This window comes from Rattus norvegicus, chromosome 4 (genome assembly GCF_036323735.1).
Source record: "Rattus norvegicus strain BN/NHsdMcwi chromosome 4, GRCr8, whole genome shotgun sequence".
Taxonomy (NCBI): Eukaryota; Metazoa; Chordata; class Mammalia; order Rodentia; family Muridae; genus Rattus; species Rattus norvegicus.
The window spans coordinates 29,302,032-29,324,868 of record NC_086022.1 but is presented as its reverse complement, the minus strand read 5'-3'; the positions used below and the strand labels follow the sequence as shown (position 1 = coordinate 29,324,868).

At 44.6% G+C, this 22,837-nt stretch overlaps 1 protein-coding gene across 11 annotated transcripts; it reads right to left on the bottom strand.

Moving 5' to 3' along the window:
• Positions 1-1,862: 1,862 nt before the first annotated feature.
• Positions 1,863-22,382, bottom strand: Steap2 (STEAP2 metalloreductase). Of its 11 annotated transcripts, none has more exons than XM_008762703.4 (7): positions 21,681-21,815; positions 13,883-13,925; positions 11,926-12,050; positions 11,161-11,682; positions 7,122-7,649; positions 5,616-5,780; positions 1,863-3,844 (listed from the first exon to the last, which is right to left on the bottom strand). In XM_008762703.4, exons 4-7 carry the CDS (start codon positions 11,647-11,649, stop codon positions 3,557-3,559), a joined length of 1,470 nt encoding a protein of 489 aa, XP_008760925.1. In that variant the 5' UTR covers positions 11,650-11,682; positions 11,926-12,050; positions 13,883-13,925; positions 21,681-21,815; the 3' UTR covers positions 1,863-3,556. The 11 variants fall into 11 exon arrangements, with proteins under 11 accessions (XP_008760925.1, XP_063142035.1, XP_063142039.1 ...); XM_063285965.1 differs by having other exon boundaries at positions 13,744-13,925; positions 21,681-21,811; XM_063285969.1 differs by having other exon boundaries at positions 7,494-7,649; positions 13,744-13,925; positions 21,681-21,811.
• Between the last annotated feature and the right edge of the window lie 455 nt (positions 22,383-22,837).

The following is a 22,837-nucleotide window of genomic DNA, read 5'->3' as shown; positions in this document are numbered from 1 at the left end:
AACAAATAACCCTATTAAAAAATGGGGTTCAGAGCTAAACAAAGAATTCACAGCTGAGGAATGCCGAATGGCTGAGAAACACCTAAAGAAATGTTCAACATCTTTAGTCATAAGGGAAATGCAAATCAAAACAACCCTGAGATTTCACCTCACACCAGTGCGATTGGCTAAGATCAAAAACTCAGGTGACAGCAGATGCTGGCGAGGTTGTGGAGAAAGAGGAACACTCCTCCATTGTTGGTGGGATTGCAGACTGGTAAAACCATTCTGGAAATCAGTCTGGAGGTTCCTCAGAAAATTGGACATTGAACTGCCTGAGGATCCAGCTATACCTCTCTTGGGCATATACCCAAAAGATGCCTCAACATATAAAAGAGACACGTGCTCCACTATGTTCATCGCAGCCTTATTTATAATAGCCAGAAAATGGAAAGAACCCAGATGCCCTTCAACAGAGGAATGGATACAGAAAATGTGGTACATCTACACAATGGAATACTACTCAGCTATCAAAAACAACGAGTTTATGAAATTCGTAGGCAAATGGTTGGAACTGGAAAATATCATCCTGAGTGAACTAACCCAATCACAGAAAGACATACATGGTATGCACTCATTGATAAGTGGCTATTAGCCCAAATGCTTGAATTACCCTAGATCCCTAGAACAAAAGAAACTCAAGACGGATGATCAAAATGTGAATGCTTCACTCCTTCTTTAAATGAGGAAAAAGAATACCCTTGGCAGGGAAGGGAGAGGCAAAGATTAAAACAGAGACTGAAGGAACACCCATTCAGAGCCTGTCCCACATTTGGCCCATACATATACAGCCACCCAATTGGACTAGATGGATGAAGCAAAGAAGTGCAGACCGACAGGAGCCGGATGTAGATCGCTCCTGAGAGACACAGCCAGAATACAGCAAATACAGAGGCGAATGCCAGCAGCAAACCACTGAACTGAGAATAGGTCCCCTATTGAAGGAATCAGAGAAAGAACTGGAAGAGCTTGAAGGGGCTCGAGACCCCAAAAGTACAACAATGCCAAGCAACCAGAGCTTCCAGGGACTAAGCCACTACCTAAAGACTATACATGGACTGACCCTGGACTCTGACCCCATAGGTAGCAATGAATATCCTAGTAAGAGCACCAGTGGAAGGGGAAGCCCTGGGTCCTGCTAAGACTGAACCCCCAGGGAACTAGTCTATGGGGGGAGGGCGGCAATGGTGGGAGGGTTGGGAGGGGAACACCCATAAGGAAGGGGAGGGGGGAGGGGGATGTTTGCCCGGAAACTGGGAAAGGGAATAACACTCGAAATGTATATAAGAAATACTCAAGTTAATAAAAAAAAAAAAAAAGAAAAAAAAAAAAAAAACACATTGCTAGTTTTCACTAGTTCATGACAGTACCAGTATGTATGTGTGTATGTACGTACATATGTATATGTATGTATATATGTATGTATATATGTATATGTATGTGTATGTACGTACATACGTACATGTATGTATGTATGTATGTATGTATGTATATATGTTTGTATGTACTTAGAGTCTCACTCTGTACTTCTGGATGGCCTGGAACTCACAATGTGGACAAGGCTAGTCTCCAACTCACCAAGAACCGGCTGCATCTGCCTCCTGAGTGCTACTACTCAAGGCATGTACTGCCACACTCGGCTTGTTCGTATTTCCTGTTAAAAGTCATTGATGTACCGAATTCCTACAGAAGACGATTATGATTAATATAATGAAGACAAGTGTTCAATATTACAGTTGGCCAAGAAGACAACATCAAAGAGTAGTGGGTGATCTCCCAGACCAGCAATGCAAGGATAGAAAAACAGACACTAGTAGGAAAGATAGGTTCCACAAAAATAAGAGTCCTTTTATTTTTGATGGTTCGATTCAAGTCTGTGGGCAACTTTAGAGGCGATACAATTTTAGGAAGAACACACACAATTACATCTTGTCTGTAAGTTTTACTACAATAAATAAGGAACAAATGGAGAACATGTTGTATATCCCAAACTTTGGACAAAATGCAGTTTACTCGTGGAAGACCAGCACTGGGAAGTCTATACGATTTTGTGTTCAGAGATACATAATCATATAGATTTATAATTAACCATGTGTCCTAATATCCTTTATGTTTAAAAACCGCTTCCAAATGAATGGTAGTAAAGGCGGGAAGGCTTCTCAGGAGGAGCAGAGGACGTGGGTGGGGATTTTTAAAGAGTCGCAGGATATCAATAGTTACCACCTTCTGACTGCTCAGTCCTTCACTGCACGGGGAGGCTTTGGGCTACTCTGGGTTTCCAGGCAACTATGCCCTGCCACGAGCAATAATAAAATTATGATTAAGATACCTTTAGACATCCTTTGAAGCATTCAACATACTCTGAAGGCTGCCGATGACTGTACAAGGAAGGAGCCATCGAGACCGGCCTTGTGACCTTAGTGCATGGGCAGGGGTTGTGGATACTGATGCTTATAAAGCCGTGGCTCCAGGAGGAGGACTCCCTAGGTGACTGCTCACCTGCCACTTTCTCACTGTGTGACCTCAGGCAAGCTTAACTTTTCTACCCTTCAGTTTTCCACGTGGGAAATGGAGAGAACCATTCCATGGGTTTGCTGTAAGTATTAAATGGACCAGTGTTTAGAACCATTCCACACTCCCTCTGTGGACGTCGGTAAAATCCCACACAGGAAAGGTGGTGACTGACCAAAGTAACAAACACACACTGGTGTGTAACAATTACTTTCATTACAATTAAGGGCAGGTCCACAATCCCTGGGGTTGGCCCTGTATTCAGAGTAACAGTTCGGGAGGTCAAGTGACGCTGGGTCCTTCCCCTGGTTGACAAAGAGGAAAATGGAAGGCTCTGTAATGTGACAGAGACTAAAGCTCTCGTGAGTTGTGCACTGGCAGTGTTCACTTTGTGTCTCCAGTGCACATTAAATACAATTTTAGGCTTGTCTTTAACTCGTGCTCACATGTTCATGCTGCTTGGTATAATGAATGGCATTCTTCCGGCCCCGTTTTTGTGAAAGCGTTAAGATGTTCCCTCGTACCCTAGATGCTAATGTGATGTGCCCCGTCTCAAAAAAATATGATTATGCATTTCTGCTTCTTAAATTGGATAATAATTAAAATCTTCAGCCTCAGGGAAAAAGCATATCCACTGAATAATGTTAAAAGCTTCTATTTCTGCTGCTTTGCCAAATGTTCTAAACGTCGTACTTCATCTGTGTTACTAGCTACAAATATTTCTGCCCAACTACGCAATACGGTTAAAAGAACAATGCTGTTACAGTTTCACAAAAGAAAATACTCTGAGATTGTAACAATATATATGGACTACAAAATTACGTGTTGGAAAAACATGGCATTTATAAAAATTAACTTGAAGAGAATCTGATGTCCCTCTCTCCTGAAATCTCACTGCAGGTTTCAGACTGTGGCCAACTGACAGTCCGCTGACAGGGACAGGGCGAGGGCCTAAAGTAATGGCATGAATGGAAGTGTGTGCGGCATCAGCGAGGACCTCTTGTCATCACATCACTGTGACCCTCTCAGGGGACAGATGAGGAACAGTTCCTCCCATGCCCTCCTCTAGAAACTGGCTCTTTTCCCAGCCCTTTTTAATCCGTTTGAGCTTTCGGCCTATGCACGGGAGGAGTAACATCATCTTACCCAGAAGTACAATGGAGGGCAAGACAAGCGCAAGAACAAAGTTTGGCGGCGTGTAAAAGCGGTAGTACTCTTCCGCAAACGCGCGTTTCCATCCGTAAATTAACACGTGGAAGGTTGTGATGAGCAGGGCGACGTAGCCAAGCGTAGACTTGGGAGAGGAAGAGAGAAGAGGTCCATTACTCACCCACATAACAACGTATGCAGACAACCTGTTAATGTTTCAGTCTTCCGTGACTGACCTACTAATCTTCTGAATTGAGCAATTTAAGGCAGTTGCATGAGTTTCATAGACACTTATTTACAGTGCAGGAATCTTGTACAAACCAAGTCGTATTGAATAAACTGGATAATCTCATTACTAAATTTATTATACACATGGATTTCCTATCAAAACACACATCAGTATTGTGTGATGTTTCATTGAATGGATTTATTTAATCTTTCCTTTGTGTTCAATGTTCTGATCTCAATTTTCTTCAACTATAAATTATACCACTGTAGAGCTCTTATATTTGGATTAATATCCTTGGACTGGTTCCTACTAGGATTGGTAATCAGAACATCTAGCTTTTCTCTTAACGGTATAGGTACGCATGGTGTCCATATGCTTTATAAAGGTTTGTACAGCTGTCGCTGTGACACACAACTGTGACCCCAGTACTAGGGAGGATGAAGAAAGAGGACTGCAAGTTCAGAGCCAGCTTGACCTACATCCCTAGTCTGAGGCCAGCTGGGGCTATATAGTGAAACTCTGTCTCAACAAACAAGCAAATTAGTGGTGGAGATTATCCAAATTGCTACATGTCATCTATAAAACCATGTAACAGTTTAAACACAGGTACACACAGGTGTTAGTATAAACGTATCTACTACATTAAACACCAATGAGCAATCTCTTGAGTATACACACACACACACAACTACAAACATAGATACTAGTCAATAAGAAAAATGATTAAACTCAAGAGTATTACTATGCAATGTAGGTAACAGTTCAAGCACATGGCTTATCAACCATGATAAACAAGATGACTTGAATGCTTTAGTCGGTCATTTTATAGGCTAAAAGGTTACCATTCTTTCAGTTCCCTAAATTATTACATTAAGGTTGCTTACTTTGACCAGTGGTTTATATGAGTATAGTGATGTAATGTCTAAGTTCACTAGGAAAACATCAGCCCTCTAGCAGGCAAGATGTTTGCAATTACTTGTCTAACTTTATGATCATAGGTGTCTGTCTAGCACCTTCTATCAGAAGGCCTTAATTTCCCTTCAGGCGTGATCAAAGGGAGAAAACAAATTTAGACAAGGGTTGTCCTTAATTAGAAGAAGGTTTCTGCATGACTTTAAAGGGGTGAGTTGGAGGGAAGTGGTTGGGAGGGGCTATGATAAAGATACTTGTTTATAGCATTTTCAAAGAATAAAATTCTCTTTTGGGACTTCCTTAAAGCAGTCCAGCATTTGGTATACGCCTTTAACCAGCACTGGGGAAGCAGAGGCAGGAGGATCTCTTCGAGTTTCAAGCCAGCCTGGTCTACAAAGCAAATTCCAGGAAATTTTCAGGATTGTTAATACCACATAGATAAATTGTCATAACACCTTCTCCATTCACCCCCAAAACAACAACAAAAACAAACAAACAAACAAACAAAAAACCTCAATAGGCAAGGGACAAAATAAAACTTAGAATACTGCCAAATGACATTACTATATATGTTGTATAGGCTGTGCTGTACACTGTCTGGATCAGAAAGTACAAACTGTGGCCATATAACTAGAATCCAAATCGTTTTTGTGTTTGTGTTTAGATATGTAAATGTGTTATGCAGATATTAGTGGAGACAAACGTTTAGCTTTTGAAAGAACTCAACGGTGAAATCCTTTGCTGCCCAATGCATTTCCAAACAAACCCCATATACCTGAATAAAACTGAACTCCCTCCAGTTTAAGGCGTTGCTCACTGAAGGGATGGAAGTGACTGCCAGCAGGGACAGTAAGCCCAGGCTCATGATGCCGAAGGAGATGTACATCTCGATCCTCCAAACCTCTTCCTCATTCCAAGCATTTTCAATATTCGCATGAACCTGGCAAGAAAACAACCGTGAATTTCCTTTACTTAGGAGAACGACAGCTGACTCTACACACTGTTCACCCTTGGTTGAAGAAGAACCAGACTGTTTACGATCATCTTTAAGATTCATAGCCTTGATCCAGCATGACGGACCATTGTGGAGAACCTGTTCTTATTATCCCAGGTGTAGAGAAAAGGGACGAGCATGTTAAAACAGGACTGAGATGCCCTCCTTTCAAGTGTGTAAGGGGGCAGGGGGAGGGGCTAAGCCTATGACATCGTGTTCACAGTGAATCGCTACTGGATTCACCATGGGATGCCAGCTGGCTGGCTCCCAAGTGACAGAAAGAAGAATGTGTAGTCAGACTCTGTTCTGAGGTGCTTTTACAGGTTGGTGTACATGAGGCTGAAACGTTTTGGGTATGCGCTTCTAAGTTTAACCTAGAAGCCAGACAGGGACTTCAATGTTACTTTCTTCCTCATCTGCTGTCAGCGTCTCTCTCTTACCCTTCTTTCCTGGAAACTAAAAAGTCCTCAGGATAAGGATATGGAGCTGAATTGTCTGTCTGCCTGAATCACCCCACTAATATACCTTCCAAACTCCAGAAGCCCTCATCGATTTGCAGAATTTTTCTAAATATCCTTCCCTTACATTGCTAACACACTTTATGACTTAACTGTGAAATTTATGGCAATCTGCATAGCGAATACTTCTAGAATTATTAGTTTATCTACGAACAATATAATTACGGAATAAGTCAAGAATTGGACTCCTTCAGCTGTAATTTTCATTTAAATATGTTTCTCTAGGTGGAAAACATATTCTTAATACTAGCTTAGCTTTGTCTTGTTTTAGTTAACAAACATTCTTATTTAAAAAAAAAAGCCACCCCTACCAACATCCTGAAAGAACCTTTGGGGCTCCTGTGTTGAAAAAGCCCCAACCAAATTCCTGTCCACTAGCTGTGGGCTCATGCCTTTATCCCAGTACTCATATGACAGAGGTAGGCGGGTCTCTGTGAGTTTGAGGCAAGCCTGGTTTACACAGAAAGTTCTAGGCCAGTAAGGGCTACAAAGTGAGACCTTGTCTCAAACCAAACCAAACCAAACCAAACCAAACCAAACCAAACGCCCTCCCAAAGGCATTCCTCTCCAGTATCTACACAGCTATACAGAAGAGCAACGTCTACTGACAGAGACCCCGTGTCAGAAACCCAGAAACACTCTCCCTCCCCACATCTACCAAAGGGGAAACGCCATCTAAAAGCATATATAAACGTACACTCTACTTCAACTCAGATTTCACAATTCCTACGAACGCTAGAGCCAGATAAACAGCAGGCATGCCCAGTACCTGCTGATAAGCCATGTTGAGAAACAAGTATCTTTCCGACCTCCTCATTGGTAAGCAGAGGCTGTAGGCAACGTGGACCACGGCAAAGAAAAAGCTCAACAACCCCAGCTGTTTCCTGCACTGTAACCAGGTGTCCAACCACGGCGGAAACCTACGGTACTTCGTTCCGTAATAAAGCTGATAGGCAGCTGCCAGGAGGCCTGCCAGGTATACCAGGGACAGCAGAGTGATAGCGACTATAGGCAACGTTTTGTTCACAATCTCAATAGGAATCTTGTAAAAGTCACTCTGCTGGTTTCTGGCATAGGGATGGATCACATCCCTGACAAAGGAATAAATAAAGAAAAACGTGGCCAAACTTATGGCTACTACCACTGGCCCCCTCCAGAGAGTGAACAGTCGCAGGGGTAAATTTTCAATCTCCTTGGCTGACGACAAAGATCCCAAGTCGACGGGAATAAAATTCAACTGACGGGCGAGCTCAATAACCTGTTGTCGAGCTTGGATATTGTTGCTGCATATATAAACCTGTAAGAGAAGCCAAAAGGGCTTGTTACCACTGCTGTTCATACAAGTCCTATCTTCAATCACAAAGACTGAATGACTTCCTGTGAATGCCAGTGAATGGAGGAAAAAATGATTATTAACCGTACAATTATTAAACAGACTTAAATTAAATACTACCATAGGTGTTAGTATCAGTTTTAGAGCAGTATCTTAACAATAACCAATCAAACGTGTCACATGTTGGTTAAATTGATTAGTATCTTAAAAGACTTAAAATACTGCAATAATAACTTAGAAAGCCTTTGCCACTTGTGATGAAAATGAAGTACAGAGAGCCTAGCGGTGACCTAGAAGGCTCTAGGAGGCCCCCCGTGACAGGGACGGTGCTGGAAGGGGAGCTATGCCTGCTTTTCCGGGACACTGGGGTCAGCAGCAGCTGCAAGGGAAGGCACATCCCTCTCCAGAGGTCTACCTGGCCATATCCCAGCTTCGCTTTGCTTTTCAAGTTAAATTATTTTATTTATTTCCGTTCCAGATGTTGCTCCCTTTCCAGTCCCCCCTCCCAGAGTTCTTCACCCCCTTTGCCTCTAGAGGGTACTCCTCCACCCCTCCCCACTTCACCCCCTCCAACACAGGATTAGACACATCCTCCCCCATTGAGACCAGACAAGGCAGTCCTCTGGGTGCCACATAGCCCACGTATGCTTGAAGGTTGGTGGTTTAGTCTCTGGGAGCTCTGAAAGGTTCCGGTTAGTTGGGGTTACCATCCTCCCAACCCAGCTATCTAAGGGTGAGGCTGGAGCCCCTGGCTTCCGTCCCTAGACAACTTTTAATTCTAGGGATTCTGCCTAGCAGAGTGGTGGAAATCCAATTGCTTCTTATCCAGCAAGAGCGCAGATGAGCAGCGTCTAGACGGTGGCCTTTGCAAGCAAAATGTGAAAATCGTATCATGACACCAAGCTACCTGTAAAACTTAGGTTCAGAGGCCAAGTCATTAAGTATCTGTAAAACACTCGAGCAATTCCAGATAGACTATCATTTTCATTAGTGAGCACATAACATTGTGTCTTTATTTTTGATAATTCTATTTCCCGAAAGTTAACAATGATTCTACAGGTTTAATCTAAACGCAACGGGAACTGCCATTCTCTAAGACTAAACATAGCATCTCTACAGGAACTCTAATGATGTAACAGGGTGAGGAAGCTCGAGACTCCATCAATACAATTGAAAATTTGACAAGTATCTGTTGAGCCCCAGGTTCACTGCTGGAGTAAGCTATTGCTGTAGACAGGTAGATCACCTCACTCAGGCATAGAAAAAGATTGGTACAAAGCCTCTAGTACTGCCTAAGAAACACAGATTTCCCAATGTATCTCTGAAGACGCGTGTACCCAGACTCTGAAAGAGGCCACACTGAAGTCTCGCATGCCAAACCTATTCACACAAGGGGGGAAACACAGAGCTCAGCTCTTGGGTTTTAAATCTCAGCTGATGGTAGCCAGATAAACGATCCTCTGTGTGCTGTTGAACAAATATGGATTTCTATGATGGGAATCCTTTTAGAGCAAAGAAATAAGGAGAACATTTACCTTGATTTACTTCAGGTGTGAAATGGTGGAGCAAACCCTGTTTTCTTATTTGGAGAAAAGTCTATAAATGAGGATGCATTTTAATAATCTAGGGCTACAAGTGAGGCATGCGAAACTAAGGGCACAGGCACGATGAAGTGCCAATTATATAGCTCTTGTCATGATGCAGCTTGTAGCTCATTCTGAATTCTAATTTAATCACTGTTCCACAAGGTTGTTTCTTTATTCTGTTAAGAATTAAAGTGACCATGAATGTGAGCAAGTGATTATGTTAACTTTGTCTGATAGGCCCTGGTTTGAATTTGCCAAACATTACAGGATATGTTCTTAAAAACAAGTAAGAACGGACAGTCTCTAGAAGCTAGAGTGTGGCTTGGGTTCAAACACATGCTTAGCCTAGCTTGCCACTTCTGATCAGCAGCCCAGAGCAGTGGGCTAAACCTTGGAGGGATCATGTACAATTTCAAATACTTGAGCCAGAGATGGCAGCTTATGCTTATAACCCCAGTATTTCGGAGGCTGGGGGATGAGACTGCATCAAGTTTAAGGCCAGCGTGGACTAATGTGTGAACTTCCAAAACATTGGAAGCAAAAAGGAGGCAAGGAGAGAGAAACAGAGAGACTTAAAAAGGGTGGTCACTGTCAACGTGACTGAATGAGATCACCCAAGGGAAGATGAGGCACACTCCGGTGTGTGTCTGAGAGGCATTCCAGCAAAGATTAAACAGGGAGGGAAGACTCCTCTGAAGGTAGGCACACCATCCCATGGGCTGGGGAACCATCCCGTGGGCTAGGGCCCTGGACTGAATAAATGAAGAGAAAGGAGAGAGGCAGCAGAACGGTGGCTTTGCCCTTTCTCTGTTTTCTTCCCTCTATTTCATGAACAGCACTGTTCCGTCATTCCTCCACGCCATGATGGACTGAACCCTCTGAAACCGTGGGCAAAGCATATCCTCCCTTGAGGCTACTTGAGTCACGGCGACAGGAAGTACTCAGTATAGACTTCACGACCGTCATTCATAACACGAAATGGGAACACATTCAACTGTAATGAATGCAACGAACTGTCTTTTTAACATGTTTATTGCATGTAGTTTGCGCACATGAGTGCAGGCGCCCTCAGAGGCCTGGCATGGAGTTGGAGGTGGTTGTGAACTACCCAGTGTGAGTGCTGAGAACCAAACCCCTGTCCTCTGCAAGAACAGTATGTACTCTTAAGCCCCACAATTAATTGTCTTCACGAACAAAGATGAGAAAGTCCTTTTACCACAACCCTGAGATCTAACACCCTGGAGGAATTTTAAAGTGCCTTACTTATGTGTTTTCTTATAGACGCTTTTATTCCAGAAGGCTTAACAGAACCTGCCGTCTGCTTCATTCACACACTGAACTAGACTTGAATGCAGAGAATAAAGCTGAGAAATCTACTGTACGTCTGCCCACCTGCCCCAAAGCTTAAAGTCTGCGCTTAAAACAGACTTTACGCTCGATTTGCTATAAAAGCTTAATCCATGAAAAACACAAAGGTTGTTCTCAAGGGCTCCTAAGGGTTGTATGAAGTCCTTTCACCTTCAGAGATGAAATGCTGTGATATCAAGTATCTGCAACAAGGCAGGAAGGGAGAGGAGGAAAGGAAGGGCAGAAGGGGGTAAAATAAAAACACTTGCTCTATTCTTTAAGAATTCTGGAGGACGAATATACTGCGTCAGAGAATACACCAGCTAACGTCACCCTTTCTTTAATTAGCTGGTTATTACAGATAAATCCACATCATTTTATCAAATCCCCACATCAGTTTTGTGACGAGCAGTACGAGCTTACAAAGCTGGAATGTCGTCTTCACGTGATCCCTCACGGTTTTTCAAGCCATCACGAAAATGCCTTAGAACTCGGTTTACTTGACTACAGAATACCAAATAATAAAGTGAAAGGCTGCCTACCTGGCGGCTGGCATCCTTGGGACCTAACTGAAGTGCCCAGGCTGAGATCACATTAAACCCCTTGACAATCAGGGAATCCGGAAATAACGAAGCCAGGTACTCTGCATTGGATTCTGGGTACTGGTTTACTCTCATGTTGTTGCTTACATCAATGAGGACTTTGCCCACCAGCAGATGCCTCAGGTCCCACAGGGATGTGTAATGTTCTCTATGGATAGCCACGAATATTATATTTGTCTTCGTTAAAGCGTCTTCATGGTGGGTGACGTCTACCACATGAGGAAAAAACTCAGACGCGAACTTAGGATTTCTGCTTCCGATGACCACGTGATAGCCGCACCTGATAAGCCGAATGGTCAGAGACTTGGCAAAATCCCCACTTCCTATCACCCCCACGGTGACCTTCCTTGCGTCTTTGATACCGTTTATGCCATTAGGCAAAAACGTCTCCAGGGTCTTAGGGCTTCCCATCATAGAGATGGATTCCATGGTAGAGACTCTTCTAAGATCACCAGGAATGCCCTAGAAGAGAGAAAAGGGCATGTTCACCAAGTAAACCTATTGACAAACATTAAAAATAAAACCAACTTCTAGACACTGTAATTATGCCCTTCATCTCTAAGGACAAAATATATTTTGACATGCTATGTGACCCGGAACAGAGCAAGCACAACATGTAAGCTAGAGAGGATCTCACGAAATAGCAAAGCTAGCCGAAAGGCGATGCATCTGCTAAAGGGGGGCTTTGCAAGCGCGCACAGATACCTGGGAATCTTAAGGTGTAGCTTCTCACTCAGAGGAGCTGGAGGGAGGCTCCCGAGGCTGCATTTCTAAAAGAACGCGGCAGACGCTGCTGGACTCTGGAACTGCCTACGTGTAGTGAGGAGGGCCTAGGGCAAAGAAGGAATTTCACTCAGAATGTTTGTCAAAATCATCTCCAGCAAGCATGCGATCAGCACATCAGGCAGCAAATCAGAAATGACATCAGAAGCAGAGAAAATGACCTTGAACCCGAGAGATAGTGAAGGAAGGAAGGAAGGAAGGGAGGGAGGGAGGGAGGGAGGAAGGAAGGAAGGAAGGAAGAAAAAAAACCCATAAAAACACATTTCCATGTAATACAACCCAAACTAGACAATCATTTTGGGGGGTAGAATCTATGAGCTATTCTATAATATCTGATTAACTACAGGTTTTTAAGGAGGCGAAGATTAATAAAACAGCCAACAATAAAATTAATGCCATTATTTAAACAATAGTAAAGAAAAGCAGGTATCAAAATCTAGTGAGAAGCCAGGCATGGTGGCACAAACTTAATCCCAGCACTCAGGCAGGTGGATCTACATGAGGCCAGTGAGGTCTATATGGTGAGTTCCAATGCCATTCGGGGCTATATAGTGAGACCCTGCCTCATAAAATAAAATAAAATAAAATAAAATAAAATAAAATAAAACAAAACAAATAGAAAGAGAAACACAAAAGCCTACTAAAGGATCAGCCTAACACCACAGACCTCTTACCATTCTCCCTGTATCCCATAACATGGCTCCCCCATTTAAAATGGGTTAGTCGTGTTTATGCGGGCTTTCTTTTTGTCCAGTTTATGTTCATTTTGTTTTGTTTCTTTCTCAGAAACATTGGTTGCTGTTACTGCTGCTACGGACTGTGAGGACAGGGTGGAGGAGTCACATTCATATTGGTGAAATTCTTTGGCCGTTTCACTGTTTCTCAGCGTTACTTAGTGATCTTAATGTCTAATTTAGATTCCGTGAAGGGAGAAAATGCACCAGCTTTACACCTATTACGCATCTTGTTTCACGCCTTTCAAGTTAGGAAGTATAATTATCGGTTCCCCCTCGGGGCTCAGTCCTGGGCTCTCAGGTAGTCCTTGGCAACCTGCTCTTACAAAGCCATTCTCGGGTTCCTGGCTTAGTGCTGACTACCCTGGGAACCTGCAGTTAAAGGCACAGTAATGAAACCAACACCCATTTCCTCTCCAAATGAAGGATGACCAACTTACCTTCCCCTTCTCTTAGGCCCACTACCTCAGGGTGAAAAGTGCTACTAGACTCACTCAGAAAAGCCAGAGATTCCCACCAGTCTTGAGCTATTCAGTAGATACTACACAGCATCTCTCATGGAAGAGCTACAAAACCGTCCAATCTAATAACCCCCATAATAAGGCCCTTTCAAACTAAAAACATGAAAACTCAATCACTTGTCTGCCTTGTAAAAAAAAAAATAGAACAAGTTCAGACCTCTCTAAATCAGAGTGTGAAGAAGTACATAAATACCTTAGAACCTAAAAATGTCACCTCTCAGGAAGCCGCAACTTTTATATCTATTAATGGGCAACACTTGTATAAACATGTTTAGACCTTAATCACATAGTATTCCTAATGGCAAGTTCTAACTGGACCCTAACAGCGTGGTGTGACTAGGATAAAAATTAGCCTAATAAATGAGACTCTTTCATTGGAGAGAGAGAGAGAGAGAGAGAGAGAGAGAGAGAGAGAGAGAGGATGGACAGACACACAGTCAGACACAGAGATGCACACACTCAGAGAGACATTTGAATTTTATCACCTAGTGTGTGTGTGTGTGTTGGTACAGCCGCATGCCTGTGGTAATCCGGGCCGCCTTTGTGAAGCTGGTAGTTCTCTCTTTCTGCTGTTCGCTCAGGGGATCAAACTCAAGCCACTAGAGTTACATAGCAGTCGCTTACCTGCTATGCCAGCTTGCCAGCCCAAGAGAGACCTTTCATGGATCTAAGATAGGAAACATTTATTGTTGAAACCATACAGCATACTTTTGCGTGCAGTGTCATAGCTCATAGAGTATTTTTATGCGCAGTATTATTTTAAATCCTCAGGTGGGGGGATATATATTATCCCTCTTCTGAGACTCCGTAACCACCTTGAAGGCATATTTTGCTTTTAGAGAGAAGAAGAGAGAAAGGGCCAAGGGGTGTGTTCACATCCCACTGGGCTCAGCCATATTCAGACCCACGAGTAGCCCGTCTCCCATGATGGATAATTTCTGATGCTGACACAGCATCAGCTTCATTCATCATTTGTTTGTGCTGTCACATTTATTCAGTTAGGGCAAAAAAAAAAGGCACTGTAAACTTTACAGGATTAACACATTTCAGTTGACAAGGGATGATGTAGTTATCGTCTCACGGTAGGTCTGCCCTGCAGAGGCCCACTGCGAGTGTATCCAGGCCACTGTGTGCTCTGTGCACAGAGATTAAAAAGCAGCAGAAGGCACTGTGCTTACATAGGAGAAAACCAGTCTCACTAGCGAATGACCGGATGTACTTATAATAAAACACTAAATTGCAAAATTGCATAGTCGGAGAATACCCTAGAAAGCCAGGAAAGAACACTGCATGGAGCATGTTTCCTTATTTTGAGATAGTCTCAGTCTCTGTCTCTCTCTGTCTCTCTGTCTCTCTCTTTCTCTATGTGTCTATGTATCTGTGCTTGTGTATGTTTTCAGTTTTTTAAAAAAGATTTATTTATTTTATGTCTATGGGTGTTTTGTCTGCACGTATGTCTGTACACCAGAAGGCATCTGATCCCATGGGACTAGAGTTATAGCTGGTTGTGAACTGCAATGTGGGTGCTGGACTTGAACTCAGGACCTATGCAAGAACAGCCAGTGCTCTTAACGCCTGAGCCCTCTCTCCAGGCCCTGTGTGCCATATGTGTGAAAGATAATAAATTTGTATTTACAAACTATTCCCTAACTCACGCGTGGCTTCTGTGTCACCTTGATGATGGGTGCAATCTAGTTTAAAACTAGGAATGTCTCAATGTGAATACGGCTTTCCATGGCCTCAGGTGTGCTAATGCCTGACTATCAACTAAAAAATACATGGAGAAAGCAAGGCGCTTTCCACATAGTTACTCCTCTTGAAGAATTGTCCTTTATACTTAGAGTGTCTCGTTCCTACTTTTATATATCCAATGTCCTTTGTTCAGGAAACGGTAGTGATAACAGTTGTCTGTTGGCAATCTTAAGCAGCCCTTGTCTCTAATGTTTATTTGATTGGTTTGAACAACTGCCAAGCTCGAGGGCTATAATTTTCATAGCCAGTAGGAGGCTCCGAGTAGAAGAGCCCCAGTAATGGTTAGGAGAAAATGCCTTTCCCTAGACCCTGGAGTCAGCCAAACCCACCCCCACCCCTAACCCACAGTTATCTGCTTAGTCATACTCCAAAGCCAGGAGGCACATTCCAGAAACGGAATGCCAAGTATCCTAACCTCTCTAAGAGGGTGACTTTAAACATTACAACTCTTGGCTTGTGCTAAGACAGTCCCTAAATCCTCTTGACACTTAAATAAACAAGTAAAACCCAACTGCTCGTGAAGGGCAAGAACAGATTTCTATGGGTAATTATGTTTTTGTCTTGTTTAGAGATTTTGAACATTTTCAAACCCTTCAGAAAAACCCCCAGGGCAAGGCACGTGATGATTTCCTAATGCAGTAGAATAACTCTGGGGCTGTTTGAGATCTCCAATGTATTTCTTAGGTTCAATGTGTGTTCAACAACTAAGTGTCGTATAGGTGTGATTTATACACCTTCCTCGACACTGGGTCACTAAAGCAACATCTGATGTTCATCGTATTGCAGTTACTACTACAGAACCTGGACCCGGAAGCACAGAACACTAACCCCACCAGGCGGAGTCAGGAAGATCAAAGACTGGGCGGAGAGCAAACCCTGGAACTAGGGAGAGAGAAACACATTCAAGGCTGGCCTAGGCTCCCCGAGACCCTGTTCAAACAGGGTGCGGGTGGGGAAGAGAACAGTTCAGTTATTTTTTAGGGACATTTTTTCAACCAGAAAAATTTAAAAAAAAATTCTGGCTGAATCTAATAATCCCAGAAAGTTAGTTAAAACACCTTTCTCAAAGATTTCAGATGATCACTTTTAGGTTGTGTATGTGTGAGCGCCTGTGGGTAGGTGCCCAGACATGTATGTGCCTGTGCATGTGGCGGTTAGAGGTCAACCCTGAGTTCTATCTCAATTCTTAGTTCTTTTCATTAAAACGTCTCCCTAGTGTCTCCTCAAAAAAGTACAACTTGATGGAGGTGTGATTTACACAAAGAATCTCTTCATTTTAAATATGCAAATGAACAGCTTTCTGTAAATGTACCACATTCCACACCCATGTTTATCAAATGGAAGTCACTTGCTCACTGTTAAGAAAACGGTCTAATTGCAAAGTCTCCCTTTTAAAAAGGTCCAGCATCCCTCAGTGTCTGAAAAAACCCACCAAACAGTTAATAGAACCTTTCTTTCTGTGTGTCTGTCTGAGCTTAGTTGCACAATAGAAATGGGGGCAGAGGGTTCCCACTGGTGGCGGGGAAGGCAGGACCTGTCTCAGAACTGCCTCAAGGTAGTCATTCTCAACTCTAGCTCCCTGCAATGGCCTGGAGAGATTTAAAAGTCATGATCCCTGGTCACCTTCTCCTCCATCCCGATGCTTATTTAACTGGCTGAGGGTTCAGCCTGGACATCAGAAATTTTATAGGAGATCATGAGGTGTGAAGAATAGGTAGACAAGATCAAAAACACCCCTAAAAGGTCAGGAACCAACTGAATATTTATTTTGCTGCCCAGAGACTGCATCTTTACCTGATTCCGATTTATGTTCATTTTCACATCGTTCTTCAGTGTGAAAACTAGCCGCCCAGAGGACAACAGTCGCCCTTAATAAGTAAAGGTGAAGCACGTGTGTGGTCTGTCCCCCTCCCGGACTCTGAAGCGGAATCGGAAAGCCCACTTACTGACTTGCAACATCCTCCCCTCACTTTCTGGGAAGAGCAACGCCGTTCCTTAAAATGTGTCATCACACCACACAGGAGGACACTGAGTTCCTGTTTCATAACACTCAAAATTCCAAGTGTTCTGAGGATATTAACTCTTCACTCTCCCAGGGGGGTGGGGTGCTCTTTTCCCTGGCCTGAGCAAACCTAGTCTGTCAGTGGGGAGCTTCTCGAAAGCTTTAATGTAAATGTGGGTCTCAGAGCTGGGATTCTCCTGTGATATAAAGTGATATATGGAGATCTGGGGTGACTCTGACTTCTGTCTTACTCATTAAGCTCCGGATGATGGATGGCCATGGTGCTGGCCCAAGGGTCACGTTAGCTAAAACATTCTTGATCTTCTCTAAGTTTTTATTTAATACAAAATAGTAATTAATAGAGGTAATATAGATTAAAGAATCGATAAAATTATTCCATTTGTAGCGAGTTTTAGTTCTGTGCTGTTGAGGTAAATGGACTGATTGCAGGCTTCTGAAATCAGCTTGAATGTCAGCCTCTGTTCTCTTAAAACGGAAAGCAGTCGTGCTGGATCCCTATGGTCACCCTCCAAATGCTGAGATTCTCTTCTCTGTAAGTCTGGAGGCAACATGAGATGTTACATTATCACCCCGGATTTAACACCAAGTACAGGAGTTCCCGTTAAAAGTGTACTTTAAGCAGCAGGCAGGCTCCTTGAGATTCAAGGTCCTTATGGGCATTCAACTTGACCTATGTATGCAGTTAATATTTGAAGGAGTATTAACACTATACAGCAGTGCAGTTACAGTAAGCTGCACAGGCAGAATAACCCCCAAAGGCTCATATAGGTGTGACTCTGTTGAGGAAGTGTGTCACTAGGGACGGCCCATGTAGGACCAGTCTCTCTGTGCCTAAGCCTGCCTGCCTGTGTATCACAGTGCTTCCTGCCACGGATATGACGGACCAAAGCTCAGAAACTGGAAGCAAGCCCCAAGTTAAATGCTCTCCTTTTTACTTAGTAGTTGCCATGGCCATGATGTCTCGTCACAGCAACAGAACAGTGACTAAGACGGCCCCTAAGATTTTTTTTTTCAGTTTAGGATTCCTTGACATTCCTCTAACAGAATGGTAGCAATCGTGCTAAATTGATTTTGAAAAGAAAGAAACAAACAAACAAAAAAAAAACCCAAAACCAGAGCCTAATTTATATGGCAAGGAAACATCTAGGACACGTGTTGTTGGATGACCGAGATTCGGAAAAGAGCTATCCTCAGAGATTTTCATGACTTGAACAATCTGATGACTGCTATCAAGAAAACCAAACCCTCCAGGCCCATGAGGCAGGTTACTGTTTTCTTCACAAGCTCCTATCCGAACCTCCTTAATTGATCCTGAAATTCTAATGACTCTCTCTAACCTCTCTGCTGTCTACTGACTTCTAGATTATCCCATCTCTGTTCACTGGAGATGTTGTTCTTTGTGTCTCAGCAGCTTTCAAACATCTCAAGACTTCACCATTCCAGGAGTTAAGCTTCTGCTTCTGCTGCTGGTGCTCCTCCTCCTCCTCCTCCTCTTCTCCTCCTCCTCTTCCTCTTCCTCCTCCTCCTTCTCGAGCCAGGGATTCCCCTGTGTAGCCTTGGCTGTCCTGGTACTTGCTTTGTAGACCAGGGTAGCCTCAAACACAGAGATACGACTGACTCTGCCTCCCAAGTGATAGGATTAAAGGTCCCACCTCTGCCTGGTGAAGCTAAAGATCTTTACCTCAGGGTGACTTGTTCGTCAAAAGCAATGAATCTCTGTCTCCCGCTGCCATTCACTTTCTGGGCACAATCCCGTAGCTTTCTAATAACCTCAGCTTAAATCTTCACACTGATGTGTCTAGAAGGCAAAACAACTTTTGTCTATGCACTTCCCAGTCTATTCCTGGCTTCTCTTCAAACCCTGCCTGTGTACATTGAGAGTTATTCCCTTGAAAAGATCTTTCATTCTCACTTGGCACCCTACACACTTAGTAAAACACTGGATGAACCCAGCTACCCTTGTTCTTTGTGTCTTCACTCAGCTCGGTGCAGAATGCCGAAGAAAACCCAGACAACCATGTTTACTAATTTCATACATTCATCATGGCCACCTTGACCCATCAAAAGCCACTCTACCCACTCTCCCCTGGAGACCATTCCTTTTGCCTCCTAAGGGTATATAATTATAGCCCTTCTCATGACATCTCAAACTTAACAGGTTCAAAACTCAACTCTACCTGCAATATAACTGTTTCACTGTTTCCCACCAGGTCCTCAAGTGAGAACTCTGGGGAGGCTGGTGGGGGGGGGCACCCTTGATATAAACCCCTGTTCCTCAAAAATATTTCTTGGTCTCACAGTCTAGCTCTGGCTGGTCTGGAACTTGCTATGTAGACCAGGCTGGCCTTGCCTCATAGAGATCTGCCTGCCTCTGCTGGGATCGAAGGTGGGTGCCACCAAGCCCGGCCCCTTTAAAATATCTCTTGTGCCTTCTCTGATGACACCAGCACACGCAAGTGGCCCAGGTGCGTTTATCCGTCCTTACTACAAACCTGTACCCCCAACCCCCCCACCCAAACTTTGAGATGAGGTCCCCCTGGGCTGCTGAGGATGGTGTCAAACTCCTGGGCTCAAGTACTCGTCCTGCCTCAGGACCCGAAGGACATATCTGGCTTGCCGACATCTTATGAGTGGTCAGCCGATCTTCACCTTTTGCACAATCACTCTCTACCCAAGAGCTATGGCCATCCTAAAAGGCAAACGGCATAAAATGTTCCTCTTCCTTAAAATCCAGTGGTTCCTTCTCATACCTGACTGCGGCCCTAAAGGCCCCAGATAGGACAACTTCTGCTCAGTTCCCCAGCCTTATCCTGATGGCTCTTACTTCCCTTCTGCCTAGCCCTGGCCTCCCTTTCGAGAAGTGGGAAGGACAGATCTCTTTTCCATCCCGGGAATTCTGTCTCCTCTAGGTGTGATTCATTCCAGCCCACCCACCGCTACTTCCTTCAGCTCCTGTCACGGTTCCTGGCGAGCTGTTTTAAGGAACTGCTTACATGAGCTTTGACTGTTTATTTACACTCCTACACACACGCACGCACACACACACACACACACACACACACACACACGCACACACACACACACTCCTATCCACTCCGCCTAGCACATAGCAAGTGTGCAGTAAATGGTCTTTATCACTAAACACATTTTTTTTTATAAATGCCAACGCCAAAGAAAATATAACGAGTCTCTAGGCCACATCACTCTTTCTGATGGTTAAGATCTCAGGCCCCAAAGGTCCCAAAGGATTACGAGCTGTGTCAATGCTATACGTGCTGTGTCGATGATGTGGCTGTGCCAATGTCTTGGTTACCCTCAGGGTCATGGTTACAGGCTGAGCAGAGAGTACCTGCATCTTTTCTCACAGGCCTAGCCTTTCGGGCCTTCGTTGCGTCTTCATCCTTCTCATTTTCCTATATCACTTATAATCATTTTTAAAATCCTGCCTTCGTCGGTGCTCTGTCCCAGTGTTAAAATACAATTATGCTCACTCAGTGGGAGTACATTTCACACGGTACCCGTACAATAAAAGTGATTTAGATGAAGCTTCTCATTCCCGTCTTTCACAACTAGCTAACTTATCACTGTTGATACTGCCCTCCACCCCACCCCCATTACCTACCCCCCATCCCCGTCTAGCTGGGAGGCAGAAACTGCAGAGGATGCCACCATCTCACTCCAGACAGCCTGAGAGCTGCACCGATGCTGCTAACTACTCAGAATTTCATATTTTGCTTCTCCAAATAGGTTATCTTGAGGGTGAGGGGGAAAAAAGTCAAAGAAAGAAAACAGATCAACTAAATAAAGAAGTAATAAAAAGCTATGAAACAGGGATGGGGGAGGGTAGGCTGGGGAGAAGGTTGTAAGCAGTGGGGTGGTTAACTGGGACTTTAGGTAATCAAGTCCTGAGCATTGATGTGGGGGCAGGAGTCTGAATTGTGGGTGATAATTAAACGCGGCCCAGAATAAGTTTTTCTACCCCAAAACAAACAAGCAAACAATCTGCCTAAAGAGTAAACACTGACACCAATCCTGCTCCACATAATCGTGAAAATGATAAATGGAAATCTCCCCTACCACAGCGGGGAAAAAAATCTCTCTACCTCCCTATGTTATTTTCAGAACAAGATTTTTAGGGCATAATTTTCAACAAGTTTCAGTCGAGGCTGAACACGGGACGCAGAGGTAATTAAGGACACTGAAAGAACAGACCAATTACTTCTAACGCAAAATGGCCTGAGCACACCAGGATTCCATGACCGGGTTTATAAGCAAAGCCACTGCAGGCTTTATTTACCTGTTTGCCAAGCAGCGCTGTATGACAGTGAAAAGTGCCGCATCAATCCAAAGTGGTTGGCAAAAGTAACCTGCAGGTCCTTTCCCTTTCGGGCACATCCTACCTGGGACAAGGTTTCTCCTGGCCTCTTTTCTGCTGGGCCCGGACCAAGGACTTCCCGGAGCTCCGGGAGACCGAGGGGGAAAAGGGGGCGGAATGGGTGCGACGGACGCCCTCCCGCACCCCTCCCATTCACCACCTAGCCAGCTCCAAGCCCCCCGAGTCCGGGAGAAAGGATGCGGCTAACGCACAGTGCCCGCTGCTCGGCGACCCCGGCTCGGCCACCCCGGCTCTCTGGCCACCCTGCTCACCTCCGCGCCCTCCTCTCCCGGCCACGGTCGCAGCGCCGCGCCGTGGCTCCCTCGCGCCAAGGGCCCGCCGAGCTCCCGGGCCTACGGAGTGCTCCTCCCGCCCGCGCTCCTCCGGCCCCACAGCCGGACCGCGCCGGAGAGGTGGAGCAGGGGGAGGCGCGCGGAGGCAGGGCTGGCGGTGACGCGCTGGGGGCGCGGGTTGGGGCAGAGTGCGTGGGGACCCACCCGGCCGCGGTACCCACGCCTGCGCGCGGTCTTGCGGAGACCCCCGTAGGAGCAGCCCTACGTGGATCCTGCCCACGTTTACACACCACTGCCTCCGAGACGCTCGCCACGCCACCCCGGACTTGGCTTTGATTAGTGCCCTCCTCCCTGCTCACCCCCCTTCTCCCTACTCTGTTCTACACAAACCTCGAAGAAAGTGCGCTTTTTTTCTCCCTTTGGGCTGGATCATGTCCTTGAAAGAGAATGATCAGAAATGCCCTTCCTTGAACCGCATTTTAAAACTCCCAGGCACTGGAGGCCCTTCGTAGCCGTGGGCTGCAGGGGTTAGTCTGTGGACTCTGACCTTCACTGTCGCCGGTGCCCCCGAGCTCTGTGAGGGCTGGAAGATTAAGCCGAGTCAGGAGACCAGCGAGCCTGCGGAGAGCTGCCTACCTCCAGACTCTGCAGTGGCCTTGGAGCATCCAGGGTTCGCTGAGCTGTGTAAGGGCACCTTGCTTTCTGTAAAATTTTCCCCCTCCTTTCGGATTACCAAGTAAATAGGGATCCTTTACCTTTTTGATCAAAAGTGTCAGTGGAGATCTTTTTATTTTTTAATATAAAGCCAATTTATTGAAAATTGTCAAATTTACCCCCCCAGGCGTTAGTAAATTCTCATTTCAGCAAATTAGGTTTAAAAATTATCTTTCTTGGTGGTTTATTAACTAGACAAAACAGAACAAAAGCAGAAGAGGGTCTTGGATCGATCCTCAGGGCAGTGCACTTTCCCCTTTGAAAGGCATGCACAGATTAACCTGTGCAAGTGTAACTTGGGAAACATTGTTTGATCCTCCTGAAAATCACCTCTTCCCCACTCCCAAACCGAGGAGGTTTAAAGTTGAGGCGTACAGTCCACTGTTGGTGATGTGTCAGGGTGGGGAAGGATTGACAACTGG

Coding starts and splice junctions, on each gene's coding strand:
- Steap2 (XM_006236032.5), bottom strand. CDS start 11,649: ATGGAATCCATCTCTATGATGGGAAGCCCTAAGACCCTGGAGACGTTT. Junction 7,650..11,160: donor CCAAGGATGCCAGCCGCCAG/GTAGGCAGCCTT, acceptor CTTCTCTTACAG/GTTTATATATGCAGCAACAA. Junction 5,781..7,121: donor TCAACATGGCTTATCAGCAG/GTACTGGGCATG, acceptor TTTTCTTGCCAG/GTTCATGCGAATATTGAAAA.